General features: G+C 38.5%; 1 protein-coding gene across 2 annotated transcripts; it reads left to right on the plus strand.

Annotated features, from left to right (window-relative positions):
• CUNH12orf50 (chromosome unknown C12orf50 homolog) lies at window positions 1-25,385 on the plus strand. 2 transcript variants are annotated; one of them, XM_027394115.1, is made up of 12 exons: window positions 1-12; window positions 331-451; window positions 8,222-8,380; window positions 9,320-9,397; window positions 9,478-9,591; window positions 11,576-11,686; window positions 16,951-17,055; window positions 18,468-18,584; window positions 19,936-20,040; window positions 20,293-20,496; window positions 22,230-22,322; window positions 25,360-25,385. In XM_027394115.1, the coding sequence occupies exons 1-12, from the start codon at window positions 1-3 to the stop codon at window positions 25,383-25,385; spliced, it is 1,245 nt and encodes a 414-aa protein (XP_027249916.1). The 2 variants fall into 2 exon arrangements, with proteins under 2 accessions (XP_027249916.1, XP_027249917.1); XM_027394116.1 differs by lacking the exon at window positions 18,468-18,584.
• Window positions 25,386-26,154: the final 769 nt, after the last annotated feature.

Raw genomic sequence — 26,154 nt, forward strand, 5'->3', positions numbered from 1 at the left:
ATGGAAATGCAGGTAAAATGGCTGATCATTTTCACTAAAATAATCTTCCTTCCTTCCCCGTTGCATTAAACTTTTATAACAAAATAGGGAAGAAATAGTTCTTCCCCCCAAAAAAATTTAAGTGTTTTTCACTTTGCTCAAACTAAACTTGTAGGGAAAAAAAGAACATTTTATCTCTTAAACAGAAAAGTTTAGAGGTGGTAAAATGGAGGAAACAGATAATTTTCAGTCAGCAATTTAAGCTATTCTTTGTCACATAGCATTGTGTTCTAACAGCCTGCATTTATTCTGAGTACCTAAACATTGTGTTTTCCCACTTCTTTTCTCTAGCAAAACTGCAGCATTTCATGCTTCTGGGAAACCCAACCTCTTGGTTGTGTGAAGATCAGTTGTATCTTTTACCACAGCAAACCCCGAAATATCAATGGATTATTTTTGCCACCAAGTAGCAGTGAGTATATCTGTAATTACTGCATATCATCTGGTCTTGGTGTCAAAGCTTAAGGAGGCACAGTTGCATACAACGAGGTGAAAAGCTCAGGAATCTGTCATAGGTTCGGAGAGCAAAGGCATGCTCTGGGTTAAAGGTCAATATTCTGTCACAGCAACTGTCTGCAGTGATAAGAAAACGACCCTTTGTGGTGAGGCTTGACATAGATTCTTCCCAGAACACAGAGGACCTTGTATTTAAGGGAACCTTGTTAGAGATATTGCTGATTTCAAGGTCTCCCTGATGCTGTAGCAACCTCATTCTGCTATGGTCACTATTTGTCTCTGGTGGAATGGTCTTAGATATGAACAGAATAAGATATTAGTCCTTTGGGAATGAAAAGATTAGTTTTGTGTAATTCAATAAGTGGGTAGCTAAAACTTTAGCCCTTTTATTACATACTTTGGGAAAATTTTGACCTCATAAAGCACATCGCATATGCAATACTTTTGTTACTGTTTCTCTTTCTCAGTAGACTGAAAGCATCTGTAGACTGGGGAGCTTAATTTGTTTGCCATTGCTTTGTAATATCTGGACCATAAAGAAAATAATGTGCAGTAAATTGTTTGCTTAGATAAATGGGTGGGGTGTGAAAACTTACTGGGATGAAAGTACTGAAGCTACGAAAAGGATTAACTTAGCTTTGTTAATTTACAACAGTATGGTTTTTATCCAGTAAAAAAACAATCCCAGGACATTATTTTTATCTGGTAGTTTAATCCCATGGATTTCACTAGCTCTTTTAAGACTTCGGGAAACAAAAGACTGCTTCTTCTCAGAGCAGAGCTGTGTGAGATGCCTGTGTAAACGACAATCATTCATCTTTCCACTGTTAAAATGAGCTCTGGGCTAGGTGCTGTAGTGCTCTTGGTTGAATTGTTGTTGTGTATTGTAAATAGAACTTGCCTTTCTGGTAGTACCAACCTTCCCAACAGGTGTTATGACACTTGGTGTAAGCCTCCCTTCAATAGGGTCAAATCTACACCCATGCACTGAGTCTAACCCTTTCCCTAAATAGTCTATCTCATCATGAGAAAATATTAAAGGGATGTGTGAACAAATAATGCCCCGTTTCCTTAAATCTCCTTGACTTTTTGGAAGACAGGAGAGAGCTCCCCACAAAACGTTATCTATCCAGCATAGGTTCACTGTGTGCATTTGTGTGTTTATATTTTGAGTACAGCTAATTTCATGCTGGCTTTTATTTTTATGTCAATCAATGTAAGGGACTATAAACTGGTACTCACCTGTCCTTCTGTCATTTTCACTCATTCTTCTCCAGTTTCTCTTTGTCAGCATAATTCTGTCTTCTCTGAGTTTTTCTTGCATCTTTCACACTTTTATGTGAGAAGTTTTCCCTTGAGGACTATGGTTCTCCTATGGCACTCTTTACTGTTGGCCAACAATTCCCCACCCCAACTCTCTCTCTTTCAAGTCTCAAGTACCACCAGCTCTAGTGTGAGATGAGGGATTTTCTTGGGTTTTAATGCCAATTTCAGACTGTTTCTGACACTTCTTTCTAATTCTGTCCAGTCTGAATCTGATGTTAAATATTTCTATTATTTTGTTGCTTAGTGTTGTGTCATTGTTTTTGCTTTTGCTGTGTTCATCTATCTTTCACCCGTTTTCAACAATATGCAACTTGTAGATCATTGTTTTTATATTAGTACCACTTTATTAATTCTTGGTAACTTCAATGTGAGAATGTGTGTTCGCATCACCCTAGCTTCTCTATGCTTTCAACTCTTCAATCACTTAGCCCTGTAATATCTTCTCATGAGTCTCCCTGGCAACCAATGTTTTTCACACACTTCCCAATCTGTTGCCATTCACTAACTGCAGCAAACCATCCCTACAGCCATAATATTGGTACATGACTCCCCAGCAATATTGTGTCTGCACACACTAAACTGCTCGTGTCTAAAGAAAACACGTGACCATGCTGATGGAGTTTCAATTCTTGGCCACAGACCTCATATGAGTCCACACTACTGACTTCAACCATGCTCTCTGTTAGTCCCCATGTACATCTGTTTTCTTCTAGAATTTGATTTTGTATTGCTTCCTTCTAATTCATCTTCCAACATTTCCTCATCCCAGATGGTGACCTTAATATCTTATTGAATAACTTAAGAAGTGAGTAGGAATTTCTACAGGTTTCCATCTACCCACATAACTACCATAACAACTACTATCCCTTTTACACTTACCACAATGAACTATCATTGTCTATCTAGTCTATCTTCCCACTTGGTAACTAAACAAACATAAACTCAGCAATTCTTCCACACAACCATTTTGAATCTTACCAAGTCATCATACAAAATATGTATTTATCTCTTTATTAACTAAATAGTATTTCTTATCAATCCAATCTCTCACAAGTAGCTACTCCATGTTTTTTTTCCCCCTCACTGCAGTGGCTCTTAAAGTATTTGTTTATTCTTGGCATAATTATTTTCCTCCCCGTTTCCTCCTCCTCTGTCTTTTTAATCTTCCTCTCTTTTCTAATAATCAGGCTTCTTCTTTGGCCCCTCTACATTATAAAGTACACTAGTCAAATCTGAGTCCTTTTGTAACTTGAGCTATTAGAAGTGGACACATTTGACATCTCTTTCTCCCTTCATCTAATTCCTTAGCATCTTGCAAACCTAAATACTGCCTTCATTCTGTGTCTGGTGTGACTTGCCCTTGCCAGTTATGCCTCATGGGTAGTATCCCAGGAGGTTGTTGATTCTTTTTTTCTGTCTCCTTTCCAATCTTATTTTTATTTTTAATGTTTTTATCGCATGTCAATTATACATAACAATGGGTTCATTAATATTGTCACACTTGTACATAATGGGTCTCGATCACAGTCACACCTCTTTACTATTTTGTCACTTCTCATCACTTTAGTCCTCTTTCCTTTTCTTCACTAGTATTTCATTTAGGTTTATTTTATATTTATTTGTGCCCGGCCCATGTCTTTGTGAGTGTATGTACATGTGTGTGTTCGAAGTGCTCCCACCTGAGCGCAAATAGAGCCCAGAAGAGGATGTCAGATATGATAGAACTAGAGTAATAGGCCATTACAGGACTCCAGCTTGTCACATGGGTGCTAGGATCTGAACTCCATTCCTCATGGTTGTATAGGACATAGTCTTAGCCTCTGAGCTATCTCTCTCCAGCCTCAACTTTATGGTTTCAATGTTTCACACATCATTGACTCTCTTTGTATACCACTCCAAATTGAGACCTACCCCCAACCATTTGATGTCTGAATTCAGTTTCTTTATCTCTTGACTTATATGACTAATGAACATTTTACACTTCACATGTTCAAGACTGACATCATGATTTTATCCATACCCTCTCAAAACTGTGTGCCATCCATCACTGTTTCTGACTGATTTTGACTGTAAGCCCAGTCTTGCAGTTGCTTGGGTCATCTGAATCATCCCCCAAATTTTGGTCATATCCCACATCTAATTCATAAAGAGACATAATTCCACCATCCAGCTATATCAAAGCCAGACTTCACCATCATCTGTGTAATCTCCACATGGATCAAGCCACCGTTATTGCCTCATAACTGTATTGTTACAGCAGCTCCTGCTTTCCCTCCTGCTTCTTCTCTTTATGTCTATTCAAAGTACAGTACCTGCAGTGTTATGATCAAGCAGGTTTTAGTCCTCTACTCCAAATCCTCCAGTGTCTTTTCATCTAACTCAGAGAGGTCAGAGTCCTAACGAGAGCTTGAATTTGGAAAGTTATTTGATCAAGTTCTCTGCTAGTTCCCCCAAACTCAGATACTTCCCATTCAGCTCCAACTGTCTGTTTCCCTGTTTGCCTTTCCTGGAGCATGTTAGCATACTCCTGTTTTCAAGACTTTTCAGGAAGTGCCTTTTCATCAATATATTTGTGGAGAGCTACTTCATTTCCTCAAAACTATGCTCAAATATTGTCTTGCATGAGGTCTGTGCTTAGCGCCATGACTGAAACGTAGCCTGCTGCCCCACCTCCACAATATACACTTCCAATTCTCCTTGGCCCTTCTAGTTCATGTTTGCCACATCCATTAACTTGTCGGATGCAGTATAATTTGTTTGCTCTGTGCATTGTTTATTGTCTATTTCTTCCTTGTAGAATAAAAGCACCATGACACCAAGAATCTCTACTTCACTTATAAATTCTACCCTGGGAAGTCTTGGATATTAGTTAATCATGTTAAGCTGAAAACTCATTCATGTTAAGTTTTCCTCTAGGGAAATCTCTAGAGATCCACAAGGATGAAACCAGCTAAGAGTCTAAGCAATAGTGGAGAGGCTACCTTAAATACCCTTCCCCTATAATGAGATTGATGACTACCTTAAATGCCATCATAGAGCCTTCACCCAGTAGCTGAATGGAAGCAGAAGCAGAGATTCACAGCTAAGCACTGAGCAGGACTCCTGGAATCCAGGTGTAGAGAGGGAGTGATGAACAAAGGGGTCAAGACCATGTTGGGGAAACCCATAGAAACAGCTGACCTGAGCAAATGGTAGCTCAGGGACCCAAGTCTGACAGCTGGGCAAACAGCACAGGACCGAACCAGGCCCCCTGAACATGGCCTGGCAGTGGAACCAGTATTTATCCCTAGTGCATGAATGGGCTTTGGGAGACCATTCCCTATGGAGAGATGCTCCCCCAGCCTAGATGGGGGAGGGCCTAGGTCTTGCCCCAAATGATGTGCCAGACTTTGATGATCCCTCATGGGAGGCCTCACCCTCCTTGAGGAGTGGATGGGGGGATGGGATGGGGAAATGATGGAGAGAATGGGAGTTTGGGAGGGAGAGGGAACTGAGATTGGTATGTAAAATAAGTTGTTTTAAATTTAAATAAAAGAAAAATCTGGAAACTTGGGGCTTATGTAATCAAAGAGATTAAGGACAGGGCTGATCTCAGATGCAGGTTTTCCTTCACTACTTCTTGGTTCAGAAGTGTCTTTCCATAAACTATTGTTGCTTCAGAAACACCAGACAAAGACAGTGGAAGTAGAATTAGCAAAGACAATGATCACTCCAGTTTACACTGGGTTAGAATCTCAGCCTGCCTGACACACTTGACTACATAACCTTGGGCAACTCTCTGTGTCACAGTTATTTCATCTGCAGGATGCAGCAATGGTGTCTGTGCCATGGGGTTGTTTCCAAACTGTATCAGCTTCATACCTATTACTCAACATAGCTGCCATTATCATTGCCATTGTGAATCAACCATCTTAAAAATGTGTACTTGGAAGAGGGTGTTGGAAGTCAATGCTAGAAAAAGCCTGATTTTCTATGAATGAACTTTTAAAGGCAGTTCTAGAAAAAACTCAGAAGCGAAGAACTGTAGAAGGAGGCAGTTTTAGAAACCACATAAGTGGTCAAGGTCACAATGCTGAAAGAGGCATGTGAGGTTAAGGGAATTCTGATATGATCTGAGACACAAACGAGAAACATTACAAAGACCTCAGCTGAATTATAGGCATGCTCTAAGACTGTGGAAGGCAGAACTTGGGATGGTAAATTAGGATATCCTCCAGAAGAAACAACTATGTGCTCAAGGTACCTTATGCTTTCTCCTGGCTGTTTATTGCCGATTATGAAAAGAGAAACAACTTAAAGATGGCATTTAAAACAAAAACAAAAGGAGAAGGTGTAGGTTTCCAAAGTTTTCAGACTTGCAAGGTTACAAAAGGATGGTCAAGAGATTATCAGAAAGTGGTTTCCTGTTGTCAAAAGTTCAGAAATGGAGGAAGCAGACATGTTCACAATTCCTGATCACCACATTCCCTCATGCATTGGAATTCAGTTCACTCTAGCATGGACTCTGCCAATTTTAAAGTTAGCTGATTAGCAAACTTAATTCCATCTCCAGCCTGGAGTTGTTGGATCCTTTGTTCTTTTGGACATATATACTATCCAACTGCCTTGTGGCATCTCTCTTTGTAATTGCTAAAATGTGTTAGGCTGAGGATGTAGCGAAGAAAAAAAAATGCTCACTGTTCCAGCTCCTCCTATCCACATATAATCCTAGCACTTGGGAGGACATGGAAGGAAAATGATACAAGGTTTAAGGTCATCACCAGCTATTTACATGTGAGCATGAGTCCAACACCGGCAGGACTTCATGTCTCAAAACAAAACAAAGTGATTCAAGTAAAGTCACCCTCCTCTCACAGATCTCTTTTGTAACTAAAAGTAACACTTGTGATCAGTTTGCACTTAACAACTTTCGGTTTACACTGGGGGTTTATCTCAACAAACCAGTCATAAGCTAAAAATGCATTTAGTACTCCCAACCCACTTCCTTTGCTTCTCCATTATGTTGCAGACGGAGATCTGTGCTCACACGCACTGCCCAGTGTCAAAAGGATTATCCTGAGAATATTGTCATCTTGAGAGAAGATTAAAATCCAGAGCTCAAAGTACAGTTTCTGCTCAATGCCTGTTACTTCACAGCATTGTAAATTTGACCCATCCTAAAGCAGGGACCAAATGCATAGTGATATACCACACAAAATGTGTGATCTCATCATCCAGTTCATCACAATGACAAAGTATAGCAAATGACACTTTTCCCCTTAGTTACTGACAAAATGTTGATATTTATTAAATTGGCCTAATCTTTCTAAAAATAAGAGAAATGTTTTAATATACAGTTAATTAAAAAGATAATGGTTTAAGGGGACAGGGCTATATCACAGTTGGTAGAGTGCTTGCCTAGAATACACAAAGGCCTGGGTTTAAACCCCAGCCCCACATAAAGCATGTGTAGTGTACCCAACTGTAACCCCAGTTTTGGGGAATAGAAGCTGGACAATCAAAGCCACTTAAAAATCAATGTGAGTTTGAAGCCAAGAGTGGATACCAGACCCTATTTCCTTTTTCTTTTCTTTTTAAAAAATGGTATTTTAAAAATTGTATTTGTTTTATTTGTATGAGCTTTGTCTGGATGTACATTCCTGGTGCCTGCAGAGGCCCTAAGTGGATGTTGAATCCCTTAGGACTGGAGTTACAGGCAATAACTGCCATGTGAGTGCTAGGAATTAAACCTGGGTTTTTCTGTAAGAGCAGTCAGTGCTCTTAATTGCTGAGCCATATATCCAGCCCCTTCTTTTTTAAAAAAATTGTTTGCTTTTAAATATATTTTGTTGTTTAAGACACTTATATAGTGTATTTTGCTAATATACAGCACCCACGTCCCCTAACTCCTCTTAGATCCACTCCTTACTTCCCATCTTTCCACCCACAATTTTTTTTGTTGTTTTGCTTTTGATTTTGTTAGGTTTTAAATAACCCATCATGACCATATACTCATGGATTACTTCTGTCCATATACTCATGGATCAGGGGCAATCTACTGGAGTGTGATCAACCTACCAAGGACCACACTAATAAAGCAAAAGAATTTTTCCATCTTCAGAAATCATTAACTGTCAAGCTCTTCAGTTAGGAAAGGGGCCTTGGAACCCTTACCCCTCCACACTGGGATGTTGATGGGCTTGATTTTGAGCAGATCTCGCTCAGGCAACCGCAGCTACCATGATCTGATGAGTCCAACAGTTCTATCACATCCAGAGGACATGAGACTATTTCTGTTTTCTTAAAGAAAGAAAGAAAGAAATAAACAAAAAACAACAAAACAAAAAAGAATGGTTGGTCATATACTGAATATATCAGTAAAAGTGGTTAAACAGACTAAAGCATTGTGTTTTCTCTGTAGACACCACCTTACAGAAAGAAAGTCAGGAAGGAAATCCACCCCCAAGCCAGAGTCAAGAACCTCTGAAACCCATGGAGAATGTATCACGGCCCATTCATAATCCATTAGTTTTAAAAACTAACTTCGAAGAAGAGGAGGAGGAAGAAGAGGAACAAAATGGTTAGTACCCCTTTTCTTGGATTACAGTACACATGTAAAACCCCTCACTATTTTCTACATGCTCCTCAGCTTTTAGATGCTTAGGCATGTATATGTATGTGTATATATATATATTTGTTGAGAAAATACTGATATTATTAAAGAAATGAATTGTATTTTATAATTCTCTGTCTATACATGCTTATGCTTCTTTGGACTAAGAGGTTTTGTTGTATGATGGCTGGGATACATATGCCATGTTTAAGGGCATGTACTTACAGACAGACATGCAGATACCCTCATAAGAGACAACTGTTGTGACACTGTTGTACATACATCTATTTCTCATGACATTTAGTCCTTTGAGATTTAAGGATCCAGGGAATAGCTTGGAATTGATAAAGTACTGTCTGCCATCCGTATCATCCATGATATTTTGTAGAGAAATATGGACAGAATTAGTACCCATGTGTTCTGCATCACGGTCCTTCCCTTTTCTTACACATCCTCACAGCACAGTGGAGTCATTCACATAAACTTCAGATGAACACCACAAAAAGCAAATTTACTTTGTCTCTGCCCTGTATCTTTCTGTGGGTACCAACTGCCATAGCTTCTGTGCTTAGGAATGTACAGAGCTCTTCACTGTTTTTGCCAGGTATCACCTCTTCCTCTCTCTCGCCCACATGCTCTACCACACATCATCTCAGTGAGTCTGTGCTTTCAGCTACTCATTTTAGGACACAGAGCACAGAATATATAATTTCTCTTTGATGATTCTTTCAAATACTAAACATGGAAGCATTTGGAAATACAAGTTTGTACTTTTTTTTTCTTCAAACGTTAGATGAAGAACAGTCCATTCATGAAAACAATATTTGGGATTTTTCTTTCTGATTTATAAATTTTCAGATTATTTGGATTTGGGACAATTTAATTTAAAAAAAATATATCCTATAGATGCTTCTAGTTTATGGACAAAGACCCCAGAAGAGATTGAAGAGAAAAGAGCAATAAAGGAGATGTGTTACAAATCTGGTAAGAAATCAAATATTTGTGGACTTTCTGATGATTGACAGGCTCCCGATGCTGACCATTCTCTTCTCACGGGAGTTTAGGTGAATACTATAGATTCCATGCTCCTCCAGATGTTTCGTCATCAAAAAGCGTAGCTCCTACAGTGGAAAAGGAGTTAGAAAAGCCTTTGGAAAATGGCAGTGAATTGCAAGAAGGTAAGAAACGAGACACTAATATTCAAGGTGATGTGTAAGTGATACTTCATGTGGACCCTGATTTATTTTGTATGGTGCACACCAGAGCAGGATTGAATGATAAATTATACATCTGTTTTGAGAGTGAGGAGGATGCTTTGTACTGGATGACCCAAATTTCCCCTGAAAGGCTGCTGTTAAGAGGTACAGGCAACTCTCATTCCACACAGGAATTTTGTAAATAATTTGTCTTCCTGTGTCAGCCGTACATCTTTCCTGTGAAATGGGACTCGCTGTTTTGTTTTGAATGGAAGGGGTAACCCAGATCAGGATGTGGACAAAAGTGAGGTGGCAAAATGTTGTCAGTGACAAAATAGCAGTCTGTCTGTTGAATGACTGACTGTCTTTTGTGTATCAAGCGATTTTAAGGCAGTTTTGATGGGAAGTCCTAGGCTCTTTCTTTCACGATGCATTTCCTGAATTTTCTTCTGGTCAGCATCTTGCTGTTGAAGGCAAGACAAAGAGCATTCATTGTATTGTGTATAGAAAAGCAGGACCTTGAAGAAAAGTCCACAAGCATTTAAAATTTATGTAGGTTCCCTGGCTTCAGAGTGAGCTTGTGTATGTATTGTAGTGGTAGAAAGAGAATTTCATTGCTCCTGATACTCTAGAGGGCAGGAAGGAGGGAGGGCATGCAGAGAGAGGAGCTACCAGAGAGAAGGGAGAACAAAGACAAGAAATGAAGAAGGCTGAGAACGATCGGATGGATACAGAACAGAGCATCTGTACTGCCTTCCCTCTGCATGTGGCAAGCTGTTTAAATGGCTGGCAGAAGGTGGCAGCAATAGACCATCCGAAGGTGTAGCAGACTGGCGCCTGTACTAAACCAGACACCAGAAACCTTAAAACAAGCATTAAACAAAAGACAAAGCTACCAATTAAATTTAAAAATGGAAGATTATAAAACAAATGATGTATACAAGTGCATACATATAAATATTGCCTTGTGGTGCTTTCAAAAAGTTAACTGCTGAACTCCTTCTTCGCTTAGATCAGTGGTTCTTAACTGTGACCCCTTCACACAGTTCCTCATGTTGTGGTGATCGCCAACCAGATTATTTTTGTTGCTGCTTTTATAACCGTAATTTTGCTACCGTTAGGAATTGTATTGCAAATATCTGTGTTTTCTTGTGATATTGGCTGATGCCTATGAAAGGGTTTTGACCCCCAAAAGGTTGAGAACTGCTTAGATAGAGCAGTAAATGTAAATATTTTGCTACTTCTGGGGTTTTTATTTACTATCAGAGTAAATATGAACACTGTCATTACTATATTCTGAACTGCTGCCAGTGAAGATAAGATGCTCTTCACTCTTACATAACCATAGCACAAAGATTAAGGTGAAGGAATTTCCTGTGAAATGGTGTTATTGTTTATACCTCCCAAACTTCACCAGCCATGCCAATAATATCCACAAAGTGAATTCATTCTTTTTTGTATACTATCTAATCCAGAAGCTCACACTGCTTTAGGCTACTATGTCTCTTCTCATTCTGATGCCAACAGCTTATTTTCAAAGTAGATTTATTTGTTTATATACAATGAAAACTTGGAGAATAATTTAAGTATCAAATATCAGTAATAAAAATGACTTTAATACTGTCTGCTAAATTAATCATGAAGTGGCAGAAACAAAAGAATTATTTCAAGTTTATTACAATGATACACCAAATAAACTAAAGATATTTCCCTCATACAATAGTGTAAGATTGTTTAAACCTCACATGGCCATTTAGTTATCAATCCAAATAGGATGATACACTTCTGCTTTTTTGTCATTTACAAAATTAGCTTGAAATAAATGTGCTTATAAATTGCTCACCAGATCACTATGAAAATTGAGTATATATTAATGTTTAAGTTACTTAACTATCACTGTGAATTCTATCACAATCTTACTTATAATGTAGGTTGCTGGAGTAAATTTTTATTTCTCCCATTGTAGGGGATGGTCTTACAGTTCCAACAAAGTTTAGCCTCTTTGAAAGGCCGGGTGAGGCAAAGACATCATTGGATAGGAAACCAAGGACTGACATTGCTGCTTTTGAAAATGGAGGTGAGCTAGATGCTTCCGAATGTGTTACTCCCAGAACTCAGTTTTTGTCCTTGATTTTTTTTCTATTTCCTGTTTGATGCAAGGCTTGGAAATACATCATAAAATAAGATGTCATAAAAGGCTGGCAGCTGGTGGGAAGCTATCTTTGTGGGCCTTTAGTTGGATTCAGCTGACTTGCTCTGTCTGTACCTGAGAGGGGGAGTGTGGATTGAGAAAAGGCGAATAAAGACTCAAAGAAGACAGAAACACAGGATAGACTCAGGAGGTCAATTCAGTGAATACTGAACTCCCCAAGTTTATTCTTCAACATTCTTAAATATCCCAACCAGAAGGAGACATGGCAAAAGACTTATATTATCATGTATAATGAGCACAAACAGACTTTCTTCCCTTAATCTTTCAAGCATTTGGTAACCACACCAAATCTGCCCTTGAGGGTAAAGACTAAACACAACTGAGCCCAAGTCTGTTGTTATTTAGATAACCTCCACTAAGGTCAAAACACATAGTAGCCTAGTCTTAGACTACTGAAGTCTTTTGACTTATTAAGGACAGTTTTGAACTCTGACCTTGAGGCAAGATGAAGCAGAGCCATTTTCTGTGCCCAGACAGAATCTGTACCAAATGCCTTAAGAGAATTTATACTCCATGTACAGGGCAAGACATTCCAGTTTCCATCTCATTATGAGAAATCTGGCGTGGTTGTGTGCATGCTCAACTTCAGATATAATTCAGATATTAAGCAATGCAGTAATATACTAACATAGATCCAAGTGGAAGGAAGGAGGTTGATAAGAACTTGGAGAAAGTTATGGCAGTTACATTTGAGTATATATGTATCATTTACTCCAAGACATACATTATCATTGTTTATCATAACTTAAATATTGTAAGACTGCTACTTATTAGCATATGGGAAAATTTTATCCTCTGTTAGAAATAGTAAATTCTTGAGACAATGTAGACACCTTTTACTGATGCAGAGAAAAGACTGGCAGGAAGAATGTATGTCAAAGACCAAAGGAGGCTGAGAAAAGTGCTAGTGTGTACCAGCATAGCTGGAGCATGTTGGAAATGCTCTCCACAAGCCTCATTGTCACCTGCTTGCAGCCTTTTCTTCTGTCTACCTTTCCCCCGTGTGCTAATTTGATTCTTTCCTCTTCTCCTCCTTCCTCTTTCCTCTTTTTCTTTCCCTCCTCCTTCTTTCTTCTTCATTATATCTACTGTAGACTGGTGACATCATTGGTTACTTTGAAGCAACAAGTTCCAGCTCTAGTGAGAGATAGAGCAAAGCTTGCATTGGCAAAATATTACTAAACTGTTTTGGTTGGGAAAAAGTTATTTTCAGTCATTGATACCCTAACCCTTTCATGTAAAACATTAGCTTCCTTCATATGTATGCATTGCTTTCTTGAGACTTAGGAAATGTGAGAATGGCATTGCACCTTCATTATTCTAATAATTCTGTGGATAATCAACAGTTTAACAGCAATATGGAAGGATGTTAAACCTCTCAGTCTCCTGGGAGACTGGCTTCCTGACATAGTGAGTCTTGCTGATTCTCCAGCTATCATAATATTCTTTGTTCAATTACAAACATCCCTAGGGGGTCTGCATATGCTAAATTTATCATTTGATTCTTTTAAATAGTTGATAGAACATCTTGAGAGGAAAATGGTAAATTTTACAACTGTAGCTAGTGAGTCCATATTTAATTTAAGCATATGAAGCGTTACTTTTAATTTTATCATTTTAAATGTCTTCTTGAACATTAAATTTATTGAAACATGTTATTCTGAGGTCTATAGCTTGGGGGAAAATTCACATGCATACCCACCTATGTGGTCATATATTTTTTTATGAACTCCTTGGCTACCTTGACATCCTCTTTTTACACATTGTTCTGTTATATTCCAATGCCACGTAAATCAGCTTTTTATTGTCAGTCACTAATGGACTAACAAAGGCAATAGTCACCTCCCTACTCTGAGCTCTGCCCCCACAGTTTAGTTTTACATTTTTAATTGCTATGTAAGTGGAAATGTACATTTTGGGCTCCTTCAATTTGAGTATTTTAGTTTAGTATTTAAGTTGAATTGTGTGAGACATATCCACATCATTGACTGTTGCAGTAACTCCTAGACATTGCTGAAATTTTCATACATATACATGTAATTTTCATACATATACATCCATATGCATACAAGGAGATAGAACATATATACATTTACATGTACCTATTTAAAACATATTCTATGTATGGATGCATTTCTTTCTGAACACATACACACACACACACACACACACGCACGCACGCACGCACGCACGCACGCACGCACGCACGCGCGCACACACACACACACAAACACACACACACACACACACACACACACACACACACACACACACACACACGAGAGGGATGTGAGGTGGGGAGAAAGAATTCCCATTATTTGCGGCAGCTGTAAAGATGGCATGAACACTGAATGAGCAAACATTAAACTGTCTATATTTTCAGAGAGAAGACTGAGTCCAGAAGCATTAAGTGACTCTGCTCGGGCTTGTCACTAGGCAGGTGCCAGTGTTAGGATTCAGATCCCTTGCAGTTTCCCTTGCATTAGAGAGATGGCACGATGCTGCGATGCTGCATTGTCCCCCTGAAAGTCCCATCCTGTGTTGTATCTCTGCATGAAAACACAGGCAAGAATGCTGAACCTATCACCTCACTGGACCTCATTAAGGAATGTGTGCAGCTGAGAATTCAAATTTCTTACCTCCCTGTGTGGTGTTTGTGAAAAATACAAGAAGTAACAACAATAGACTTGGTTTCCAGCTTGTGGCTATCCCTCCCTTAAATTTAGCTCTTCTATTGGATACCTTGTAATACCTCATTGTCATTTTAATTCACATTTCCCTGATTATTAATGACATTGGACACATTTTCATGGGTTTACTGTCTACCTTGACTTATCTTTTGTCAAGTTTTTTTTTTTATCTCAATACCATTTAAAGTTCACTTTTTATTTTGAGTTACTCTAGATACAACTGGAGCCCTCCTGCTGACCTGAAGTCTTGCTTGCTAGTGCTTTATTTTTGCCCTTTTAAAATATAATTCTACCTTTGCTTTGACCTTTTAAAGAAATCTCCACCTAAAACTTCTGAATTTTTTTTGTAATAGGCATGTTATTATTTTTTTCTACCTTGCTGTTTTATAATACTTAGATCATTTTCAATTTACTCCAGTTTTGATAAATGTGTGTTTTTCCTAGTACACCTTCGCTTTAATTAGATGCTGGACATTGCAAGTAAAATACTACAAAATGTCTGGCTGGGGCTGGAGAGATGGCTCAGAGGTTAAGAGCACTGGATGCTCTTCCAGAGGTCCTGAGTTCAATTCCCAGCAATCACATGATGGCTCACAACCATTTGTTATGAGAGCTGGTGCCCTCTTCTGGTATGTAGATACACATGGAAGCAGAATGTTGAATATATAATAAATAAATAAAATCTTTAAAAAAAAATGTCTGGCTGAAGTTGTTTTCCCATTGAGAAGGTGCTTCTCCATGGGCAGCGAGTACACCAGCTTGTACCATGTGGTTTTGAGCCTTTATTGAAAGAGACATAATAGGTGATGTATTGTTTGTCCTTTCTTTAAAGTTACAGTGGTCATTCCAAAGACAAGGCCATCACTCCTAAGACATAATCTTTCTGGATTTTAACTGTGAGCTCATTGGACTAGTCATTAAGCTCTCTCTACCTTGGGAAGGCATACACTCCAGATTGTGCCTTCCAGGCAGTACAGGACTGCTGAAATTTTGGACTAGGTTTTGAGGCTCTCAAGGCTATTTTTTCAATGGTACTTTTTTATTCTTTGAGTATTCCATTCATGCATATGCGGTCTCTGTATAAAATCTACCCTTATTGGCTCCATTCCAGTGCCTTTCTGTTTGCCTGTACCACCTCTCCCCTCCTAGCTTCATGCGTCCTTTCTAAAAACTCAGAGTCCACTTGGTCTCCTTGTGAGTGTATGGGTGTAGAACCGTCTTTTGGAACATAGATAGCCTCTCCAGGATCACTTCTCTGAAGAAAACTCACTCCCTATATACCTCAGCAGCTTTCACTTTCCAATAGTTCTTCATCTAGGGGTGGAACTTCATGAGCCCCTCTTCCATTCATGCTGCCATTTTGATTGGCCTGATTTTATGCAGGTTTTGGGCATGCAGTCACAGCTTCTGTGAGTGTGTGTGTGTGTGTGTGTGTGTGTGTGGTGTGTGCAATGGTGCTGCCATGTCAGGCAAATATTGTTTTGCTGAAGACATCCACTACCTCTGCCTTTCACAATCCTTCTTCCTGTTTTTACTTGATGATCACTGAGCCTTGGGTTGATGGAATAGATGTCATCTTCTGAGTTGTGCACTCTATCATCTCTTATTTTTTCCATGTCAACTACTTGTGAATCTCTGTATTAGTCTCCATCTACTGAAACACACACACACACACACACACACACACACACACACACACACACACACACATGTGCAAGATGGGAGCTGTAGACAGGAGAATATATGAATGTACACATAAATACATCACACACACAACATGAATATTTATTTTAAATTTATTTTAATTTTATGTGCACATTTGTCTGTGTGAGGGTGTCGGATCTTGGAGTCACAGGCAGTTGTAAGCTGCCATGTGGATGCTGGGAATTGAATCCAGGTCCTCTGGAAGAGCAGCCAGTGCTCTTAACCACTGAGCCATCTCTGAGCCTGAAGATGGTTATCTAAAACAAATAATTTTTTTACTCAGTAGAATAAATTGCATGGTGAATGAACTATGAATATTATCTGTAGCATTTAAAGTTAATATGTGTATTTAGCTTGAAAAAATATAGAAGACCTTTAAGGAAAGCATAACTGCTTTTATATATTTGGAGATTTCAAATGAAGGGTAAGTTACATTTACTATGGATATCTCTAAAGATCACTATATTAGAGGGAAGTTAATTCTGTTGAATATGTGAATTTTCTTGCAATTATCTATATGTAAGCTTACACACTGGCCGCTCAAATAACATAGCTAATACACATGCACTAACCTAAGCATGTATGATAGAATATGTATTGATATGGGAATAGAATAATCAGAGACATATTTAAACAAAAGTGGACATCAGAGATATGAACATCATTCCTCTATTGAAAGGCAGTCATGTGTCTCTTGTCACTATTGCTACTCCTGACTGGAATGTTTTTTTCCAGGAGGTGACTGCTATGCTCCACAGAGGATCATATTTCTTGGAGTGAATGAAAGTGAAGCATTAGCAGAAGTGAAAGATATCACCTCCAAATGTTCAAATGTCAAAGGTAATGAACCATGTTATAAAATTGACTCATCTGTACATTGGGTAGATAAATTAAATGGACATCTTAGTTGTTATGGAAACCAAATGTAACCAAAAAGGTAATACGACGAAAAGAACTGAATGGGACACCAGAGCCCCAAGGCTCTGAACTGGCTGTGAGCTTAATTGTTTTAAGTTTTATAGCCTGTTTCCTACTGTGGAAAGTTCATCTATTGGACAGTGACATTCCAAGGAGGAGTCGTTCAGATGTAAAATTATCGGGCTCCTTAAATGGGAATACCAAGACCATTCAATTTTTTAGCAACTTAAAACAGAGTGACTGTATCTGCTTAGAAGCATTGTTCATGAACATTTTGGAGAGATTCATTCTTGTGATGACATACCCATTATAAAATAATTGCTAACAACAACCTGTGAATATTCCAGAGACACTGTTAATGTCTGCTTGAGAGCCTTGTGCTACTCTGTCCTGCAGCTGGGCATGCTGTGGTGGATGGGCAAGCAGGAAAAGACATCTATGTCAAGTTATTTAGTGGAAAATTACATGTAAATCTGTCTCATATTCAGAGTTAACTTTTCCCCCTAATCCATTACAGAAATTTTTTTGGGGGGAACCCCAGCTATATTAATTTGGAGACCATTAGCTAGCTATGTATGAGTGCCTAAATTTAATTGTAACTAATAAAGTTCTAAATTCAGCTTTCCAACTGCACTAGCCCCCACACCAAGTGGTAAAAAGACACGCATGGCTACTGGCTATTATGTGTAGTGGCACAGACTGAGAACATTCTCATAACTGTGGAGAGATTATTGGATAGTCCCTCTGCTGAGCAAAGAGCAAATGAACGTGGTCCTATTGAAATTGTCTTGAGAACCTAAATGGGTGTAATCCCTGTAAAATATGCAATATACTTAAAAATTTCAAAGAGATATCAAAACCCAGAAATTCCACTTGTGCATTGAAATGATAGTCACAGTTTTTAGAGCTTTTAAAGTTTTATCAATACTTGAGGGATAGTGTGGCAATTAGATAATTTTAACATGTATTCTAGAAACTGACACATACACATAGTAGACGTGCCCATCTGAAGTGTTTCTCTTACCAATATTGACATTTTAATGTTTTCTTTATTTTATAATTGTATAAATTATATTAATTACATAATTAATTTTATAATTTTATGTCTATGGGTGTTTTGCCTACATGCATGTCTGCATTCTACTTACATGCAGGACTCACTGAAGTCAGAAGAGGGCATTGGATCCCTGGAACTGGAGTTAGAGACAGTTTCAAACTGCCATATGGGTGCTGGGAATTGAACCTGAGACCTCTTGTAGAGCAGCAGGTGCTCTTAACTGCTGAGCCATCTCTCCAGCCCCCTAATATTTCATTTTCTTAATTGGTTTCAGAAGAAAGCAAGGACAGTCTACATCCAAAGCGTCCCCTAGCTACTCGCCTAGTCCCTGCAACACATGTATTAAATGCTACTGAGAACATCGGCGTGAAGTGCAGAGAGAACCCCTCTTCAAGTAAGACAGCGCTTCTGTCACTTTTAGAACTTGCTTTTGTTGTCTTATTATGGGTGTAATTTTCTTATTTTCAATAAAGTCTGAAAAAGGAAAGGAAAGGAAGAAGCGTGGTTTGAAAAGTCTGCTGTTTGAAGTAGTAAATGAACAATATTTTCCTTCTAAGTCCAGAGTATAGATTGCGATATAGGCCCTAGTAAATCACATCCACCAGTTTAAGGTACATAATAACATAATAGTAAGCTGCCTGTGCAGAAGGTCATTGGCACAGCATGTTAGTTTTTGCCCATCGTAGACCATACCGGCAGCTTTGCAATTGTTCTGGATCATTTTTCTCTGTTTGGCTTCTCCTGGGCATTGGTGCTCTGAGCTGCTACTTTGATGGAATCTGCCTCGTTCATTCTCTCCTTCCCCCGTGCCTTGTTTCATTTGCTGAACTCATGTTAATATTCTTGGCTCTCAGGCACTGAAGGAGAACCACAATAACTTCCCTCAGGAAACTCATGTTAATAGTACTTGTTATAACTTTGGATGTTGGAATCTGAGGTGTGGGAGTTTGGGAGTGAGATATGGGGAGGAGGCGAAGATTCTGAGGGCTTAACGCTTAAGCTAAGTTTGGGAGCTAAGGCAAACACAGACTCTTTAGCCTACTAAGGAGAGTTACGGTGTCTGTACACTGATGCTCATTTTCCTTGTAGTCATTTGTGAATAGCAGAATGCTTCTAAAAAACTGGCTTAAGAATTTCTGAAAACTATTCCTTAGAAAGCCTTGAAAACTGAGAATACATGCAGTCTTTTTGACATGCATATATCCATATAACATGTGAGACAAATATGACTGAAGGCTTATAAATTCTTGTAGTCAGCCTTGCTCTACCAAGCTATCTGTGTACTCAAGTGCATAACACTTTAAAAAGAATGAGGTGACATTCAATAAAAATGCTTTGTGTATTAACCTAACTCATTAAGAAATAGTAGTTTGGGCTTATAAAGTACAAAAAGATTTATTTTGAAGATCACAATTATGACCTTAGAATAGCATTATGTTGGGATTTGTAATTATGATTGGAGTGCACTTTTCTGTTATTTTAAGGAGCCCACGCATTCCTTTGGAGAACAATAAAAAAACATTTCTAAAGGAAAGCAATTTATTGAAGGTTTTTTCTCTCATTAATGTATTTCCAAGAGGGAATATTTTTTGACAGTTAAAAACCAGTCACTCTTTGTTCTAAAAGCTAGTTTTAGAGTGGCATACATGCTTGATGTGAGAACGCACAGATGGGTAATTATCACCTCAGTCATCTTCAGATAAAAGCATCTCTTAAAAACTGTAAAAATTTGTATCTTCTCGAAGTGAATGATGTCCAGCCAGTGAGGAAGCCTCATTTTAAAGGTGTGAAGAAAAGAAAATGGATTTATGATGAACCAAAGAACTTTCCTGGCTCTGGAATGCGGAGAGGTAGAATATCCAAGTGTTTGGTATTTCTAATTATGATTTCTAATTATGATATTAAATATTTCCCACTCCAAGGAAAAATGATTGCCGTATAACTTGAAGTCTACTTTAAGGTTAACCCAGCTCTTCTCTGAATGTCATTCTTTAGCTTAGATTTTTTTTCTATTTTGCTACCCCATGCTTCATATGCTGTGCATTTTTATGAATGAGAGCCTGGCTTGTTTTATCCCTCTTCTCTACCCTTTTGATTTACAGCAGGACACACCCCAAATCCCAAACACAAAATGAGTTACCATCACCATAATAAGAACCGAAATGCTGAGAACGCCTCCTATATGCATGTCCAAAGAGATTCAGTAAGGACTGTCACACTGAACACCCCACCCCGAAGCAGGCCCACAAGTGGGCCCTACAACAAAGATGATGTCAACAAGGAACCCAAACTCAACCTCTGCCCAGGTGAGGTTCTTTATTGATGTGGTTCGCTCTTGACTGCACTTTGCCTTAGTGTAGCATTCCTCATGGAAAGCTGAACTCCACTTCTCCCTTTCGCTGCTTTTCCTGAACTAGCATCATTCTAACATCTTCGATACTAACTATCCCTGCACATGATTTAAAGGACATGGAAGAATACTCATGCTGGGTGCTGATGAGGTGACACCGTACCTCCTTAGAGATTTGCCTCCATGCACTGCACTTTGTTCACCCTGGGTAGTTTTATTTCACCGGGGAGGATTATTTTTACGTGGTTGACATTTTCTTGTTCTACTAAGTGCACTGTTCAATTATGACTGTCAGATTACCGCCCTGTCTTTTCTTGAGGACATCATGATTACTTTCTGAAAGGGTTGGTTTGAGGGTTAACTGCAATATTTCTGACAACCTCTCATCTCTCCCACCATGCCCTTCTAAATCGTTTCATTATGGAAGGGGAAAAGGCATGGCGTATGTCAGGAAGTACACGGTCACAGGGGAGAATTTCTTTTTCTTCCTGCTTTAGATGAATTTTGCTCTTTTGAAGTTGGGTTTCAGTTCTCTGTAATTCATGTTGTAGGTTTGTATTTACAGTGTAGTTTGTGAGTTCTGGTAGTCAAGAACTTCTGGAAATGTAGGCAAAGATTCTGTCTGTCTTTAACAACTTAAGTAGATGTTTCATTTTAATTGCTTATTTTAGAATATAATGGTGTATGGATATGTATAGCAAACGTGTATGCACTGAGAAGAAACTTGTTTTAATTGCATTGCCAAACTAGTATGCGATGTGTTCTTTTTTCCTGCAATACTGTGGTAGCTATGAAAACAATGTGCACTAGCACAGTGTGTTGCCAAAGTCTAGATCTGTGTGAACTGGATGTGCTGGCAACTCTACTGGACACTTCTGCACCTCATTCATGCAAATATCAACATACAGTAATGACACAACAAAGAAAACTCTTGATACTATTATGAGCCAAACTCTGAGAACTATAGATATGTGCTAATAACCCTGAGAATGCAAATCTAACAGTGTTAGGGAGTAGACAAAAGCATGTCTTTATAGACAACTTTGTGTGTGTGTGTGTGTGTGTGTGTGTGTGTGTGTGTGTGTGTGTGTGTGTGTGTGTGTGTACCTGCTCTGGCTTCCTGGGGCCTCAAGTTCACAATTTCTGTGGTCACTGTTTTCTCACTGGAAGCAAATGCGACTTGTCTTTAAAATAAAGTTTAAAAAATGTTACACACAGTGGGTGATGTATTGTTCGAAACATTTATTTTCTTTTATTTTTAAGATTGTATAATATAATTATACCATCTCTCCCTTCTCTTTCCTCCTTCCAAGTCCCAACCCACACATGCCCCTCTTTGCTCTCTTTCAAATTCATGGCCTCTCTATTCCTAAGACTGTCACAGAAGAAAGTCTGTGAAATACTGTATCCAGATACAGTTCTGTCTTCTAGACTAAGCTCATGGGATATAGAGCCTTATTTAAGGAAATGAAGAGTAAACTAATAGATCTGTAACCATGCTTGCTGATTATTTAAACGGGCTTAATAAACCCACTTGTATCCATTGCCTTAGTTTTCAAATGGTAGAGGAAACAAGTGGGGGATGATTCTTACTGCTGAGATATTTATGGCTATGAAATGCTCTTGGAATATAGTTGTTGAATTCAGCAATATTTATTTGCTAGCAGTCTTCTTTTTTTATTTTCTCAGATAAACATATGCCCACGTCATATAATGGTTCAGCCTGGCGAAGAAGAATTCCTTTTTCAAAAACATATTCAAAAACTGAAAAGATATATCCAGGTAAGTACTTGCTGGTAACTTTTAATGTGCCATGTAGTCCTAGAAATAAATTACAAGTTCTTAGGTCAAGAAACAGATTTTAAAACATTTAAAGTTAAAAGTTTCAAGATCACGTCGTTATATGTAACGTTATAAGTCCCCTAGTATAGTGGCAAGTTAATAATACTTTGTTTCATGGGTTCAGCTTTTCCTCTTTATGTGTTATCAGAAAACCTTTTGATACTGTTTATCCTTCTCTGGGTCTTTTATCATGTTACACTCTTTTTTTCCTCTCCATCAAACAGAATAATGTAATAATTGCACATGCTAAGCTATAATACAGTACAAATATATAGAAGCATATTTAGCATGAATAAGATACTCTCTTGCTGTATTTACCATAGATAGATGTAGTTGGTACAGGCTATCAGTCCATGAATTTGATCACCAAAGAGGTTATCAAATGACTGTATTCTCCCCCTTGTTATACACTTGCTCACTAAGGGAGCAAGAATGTTTGGAATCTCAGGTTAGACATTTATAGAGGTCCTGACCACAGGTGGGTCTTTTGCTAAATAGGATGATGTCTTCATTTGCTTAGAAATTACAGTGAATACAAATTACTCCTCAGAAATGAATCTTTCAGAAGAAATAACTCAGGTAGGGAACTTGTATCCAAATGAATGTCCTAGTAATTTTAAAATATTCTGGTTCCATAAGCTCTTATAACAAAGCCTTACAGAAGGTTCATATGAAAACTAGGTATTTTCCTTTCTCCAAACTAAACAGTTTATATGACATTTATCTATCTATCTATCTATCTATCTATCTATCTATCTATCTATCTATCTTTACTTATTTATTTATTTATTTATTTATTTATTTATTTATTGGTTTTTCGAGACAGGGTTTCTCTGTATTGCTTTGGAGGCTGTCTTGGAACTCGCTCTGTAGACCAGGCTGGCCTTGAACTCACAGAATCTGCCTGCCTCTGCCTCCCAAGTGCTGGGATTAAAGGCGAGCACCACTAACACCTGGCTTATATGACACTCTTTAAAACCTCATTTGGGGTCAACTGTGAGTCAGTAACCAGGATTGGTATACATTTATATACTGCAGACAGCTCCTATTTCAAACCAAAGTATGCTGCAAGAGAATGTTGATACAGCATTATTTAACTGACTATATTTTCTCTTAACTTTGGCTGGACAGTTACATGTGATCAAACACAATTTAAAAGGGAAGAGAGGAAAGAGAAAACAAAAGTGAAGTTACGATGAAAATCCTTGAAGGAACTAGGCATTTCTAAGTTACAGCTTTTCTTGCTATAGTTTCCTTCTGAGAGGGATGCGTTTGGAATTTTAAGGATATGTGCTTTGCTCTAATACAGTCAGAGTGGTTAATTTCGTACCTCAGCGCCCCCCCCAAACCAAATAGTCAGACAACAGCAGTAGAAATATTTGGGGGATGGGAAAGTACTTCAGAATGTGAGTACACACCACCTATGTGTAGCAGAGAATCTTTGCATCCATGCAGGGCTTCATTGTGCTTCAGGTGCAGAGCAGGGGGAAGAGCTCTGGGAAGAACGTCTCAGAGTCATATGGTCATGGGAAAGGCAGGCCCGGTCTCACATGAGAGGTTGAAGACAGTGTCTTGAGAATTCTAAGTGTCAAGGTTACTCAGGTAGGCATCACACAGTCCTGTGAGGCTTCACTGGGAGACAGCCCTTGAAAGAGAGAGAGGGAGACCAGGCTACAAGTGAAGGGATGAACTTCAGGGAGACATGCTTGTTGTTGAGCTCTATTGGGGCGAGAGTGGCACCTAGCTGTAATCTCAACAGATAATAGAGACATACCTAGATTGAAGCCCAGCATCCATCGAGCAAACTCTTGTTCACTCGAGCATAATCTGAGGATCAACTGCAATGTCATCCCCTGGGAACTCATTAGAAACATGAAATCTCTTACACCTGCTGGGCAGGATCCCATCTTAGCAACATGGCCAGGTGATTAGAGTGCATGCTAAAGTTTATGAAACCCTAGGCAGGTCAAAATTACGTATTCTCTCTTTGACAGCTACCATTCTTCTTGTCCCATCCCAGAAATTAGGAACAGCAGCACAAAGATTAGGGGAGGAACAAAACTCCAAGAAAAATCTTTAAATGGGACTGAATTATGAAAGGGAAGTGACTAAGAAATTACTGAATTTGTGTATAAAGGTCTATTAACTCAGGAAGAACGAGCGAGTTCTTATATTTAAGATCTACATATTGTAAAATACTTTATAAAATGAGTAGTATCTTATAAAGTGCAAATTTGTTTTCTTACATGCCTTTACTGAGAAACTGGTAACTCCCAAGTCCATCCTTTCCAGTTGTTGTTGTCATCCTCAGAAGGAAAAGAGGAAGATTAGCTTGTGTTTCTTCCACACATATTCTTGCTAGGGCACAGAACAGCCATTGTGACATTTCCCAGTGGGCAGATGGATTGCTGGAGGGAAGAAACAGAAAGCACAAGCTGCCACTTGCCATTCCTCTGAGGCGCAGCAGCCCAAACCAAGGGAATGTAAATAGACCTGGGAGTCTTTTGGGAAAATGTTTGCAGGATGCTATGGGTGTATTGGGAGAGGCGAGGAAAGGGTTGGTTGCCTATGACGATCTGGGACAAAAGCTAAAGGTGGCTGGAGATATTCTCATTGCCAGTCTTCCCCTGTGGCCACATGTCCATCCTGATAGGCACATAGCAGAGGGAAAAATGGCAGTACCTGTCTTCATATCATAGAATGTTCATTCCATTCATCCTGGGTGTCCCCCTAAATGCAGACTTATGTGCAATATTAATTCAATCTCTCCTTAACCCTCCATCTAAAATGCAATGCTTCAAAAGCATTGAAAAGATATCTAGTAAGCTTTAAGGTCCTTTTTAAAAACAATAGAACACTAAGCGTGGTTTTAGTTTTGCATTTAGATTTCATGGTAATTAACAAAAGAAATATGAATTAGTGATGCCCCAAATCAAAATGTAAAGAAAATGAAATATTTTGTATGTTTTGTTATTAGAGCCAAGAAGAAATGGGAGTAAGTAAACTTGGAGGTTGAGAGAAGAGAAAAATGAGAAAAGAGAAAAGTGCCAGCCATCACCTGATTTACAATCAAAAATGAAAATTCAAAGAATGAGATATTCAAGTACTCCATAGTATTAGTGGATAGCCAACGATGATAAAATGCAATTCTGAAAATAAGATGCAGGAAGAACATTGTGCTCTTTCAAAACTGATAAAATGGAAATTGCAAACAGCTGCCTGTTTATTTATGTATGTCTGGGATTCATTCAATACATTGCCACGAACATTTAATAAAATTTCAAAGTTTGACAATTAAAATCATTCTTTAATCTTATGCAAGTTAGATTGCACAGAGTAAGTAGTAGAACTGCGTTTTGATCTCTGCTGTTTGTGATAGTCTTTGTGGAAAACAATTCTCATTTTCTTTCTTTTACTGGATTTTAGACAGGGCTCTCAGCAATAACTCATAAAGCAAATACAAATTCAAGAAAGTCCAAGGCTTGCAGTTGGTGATGAATACCTTGGAGGAATTTTAATAGAAATACTCTTTGATGTATCAGAGAGAGACAAAGTTAGTTGATCATGCAGGGAAATTGCTGAACAGTATCTTTTAATTGGTAACTGCAAAATCTGTCTGCTGAGGGGTGCTGCACTCAAGACTGAAAAGTGAACATTTTCCTGTCACAAAAACAAAAATTATATGATCATAATGAAGCAATAGTTCCCAGAAGTATTACTGAAGTTTCAAGGCTTCAGTAACTCCAGAAATACAGACCCAAGTGAGATGCCA

Source organism: Cricetulus griseus (genome assembly GCF_003668045.3).
Source record: "Cricetulus griseus strain 17A/GY chromosome 1 unlocalized genomic scaffold, alternate assembly CriGri-PICRH-1.0 chr1_0, whole genome shotgun sequence".
In the NCBI taxonomy this organism is placed as follows: Eukaryota; Metazoa; Chordata; class Mammalia; order Rodentia; family Cricetidae; genus Cricetulus; species Cricetulus griseus.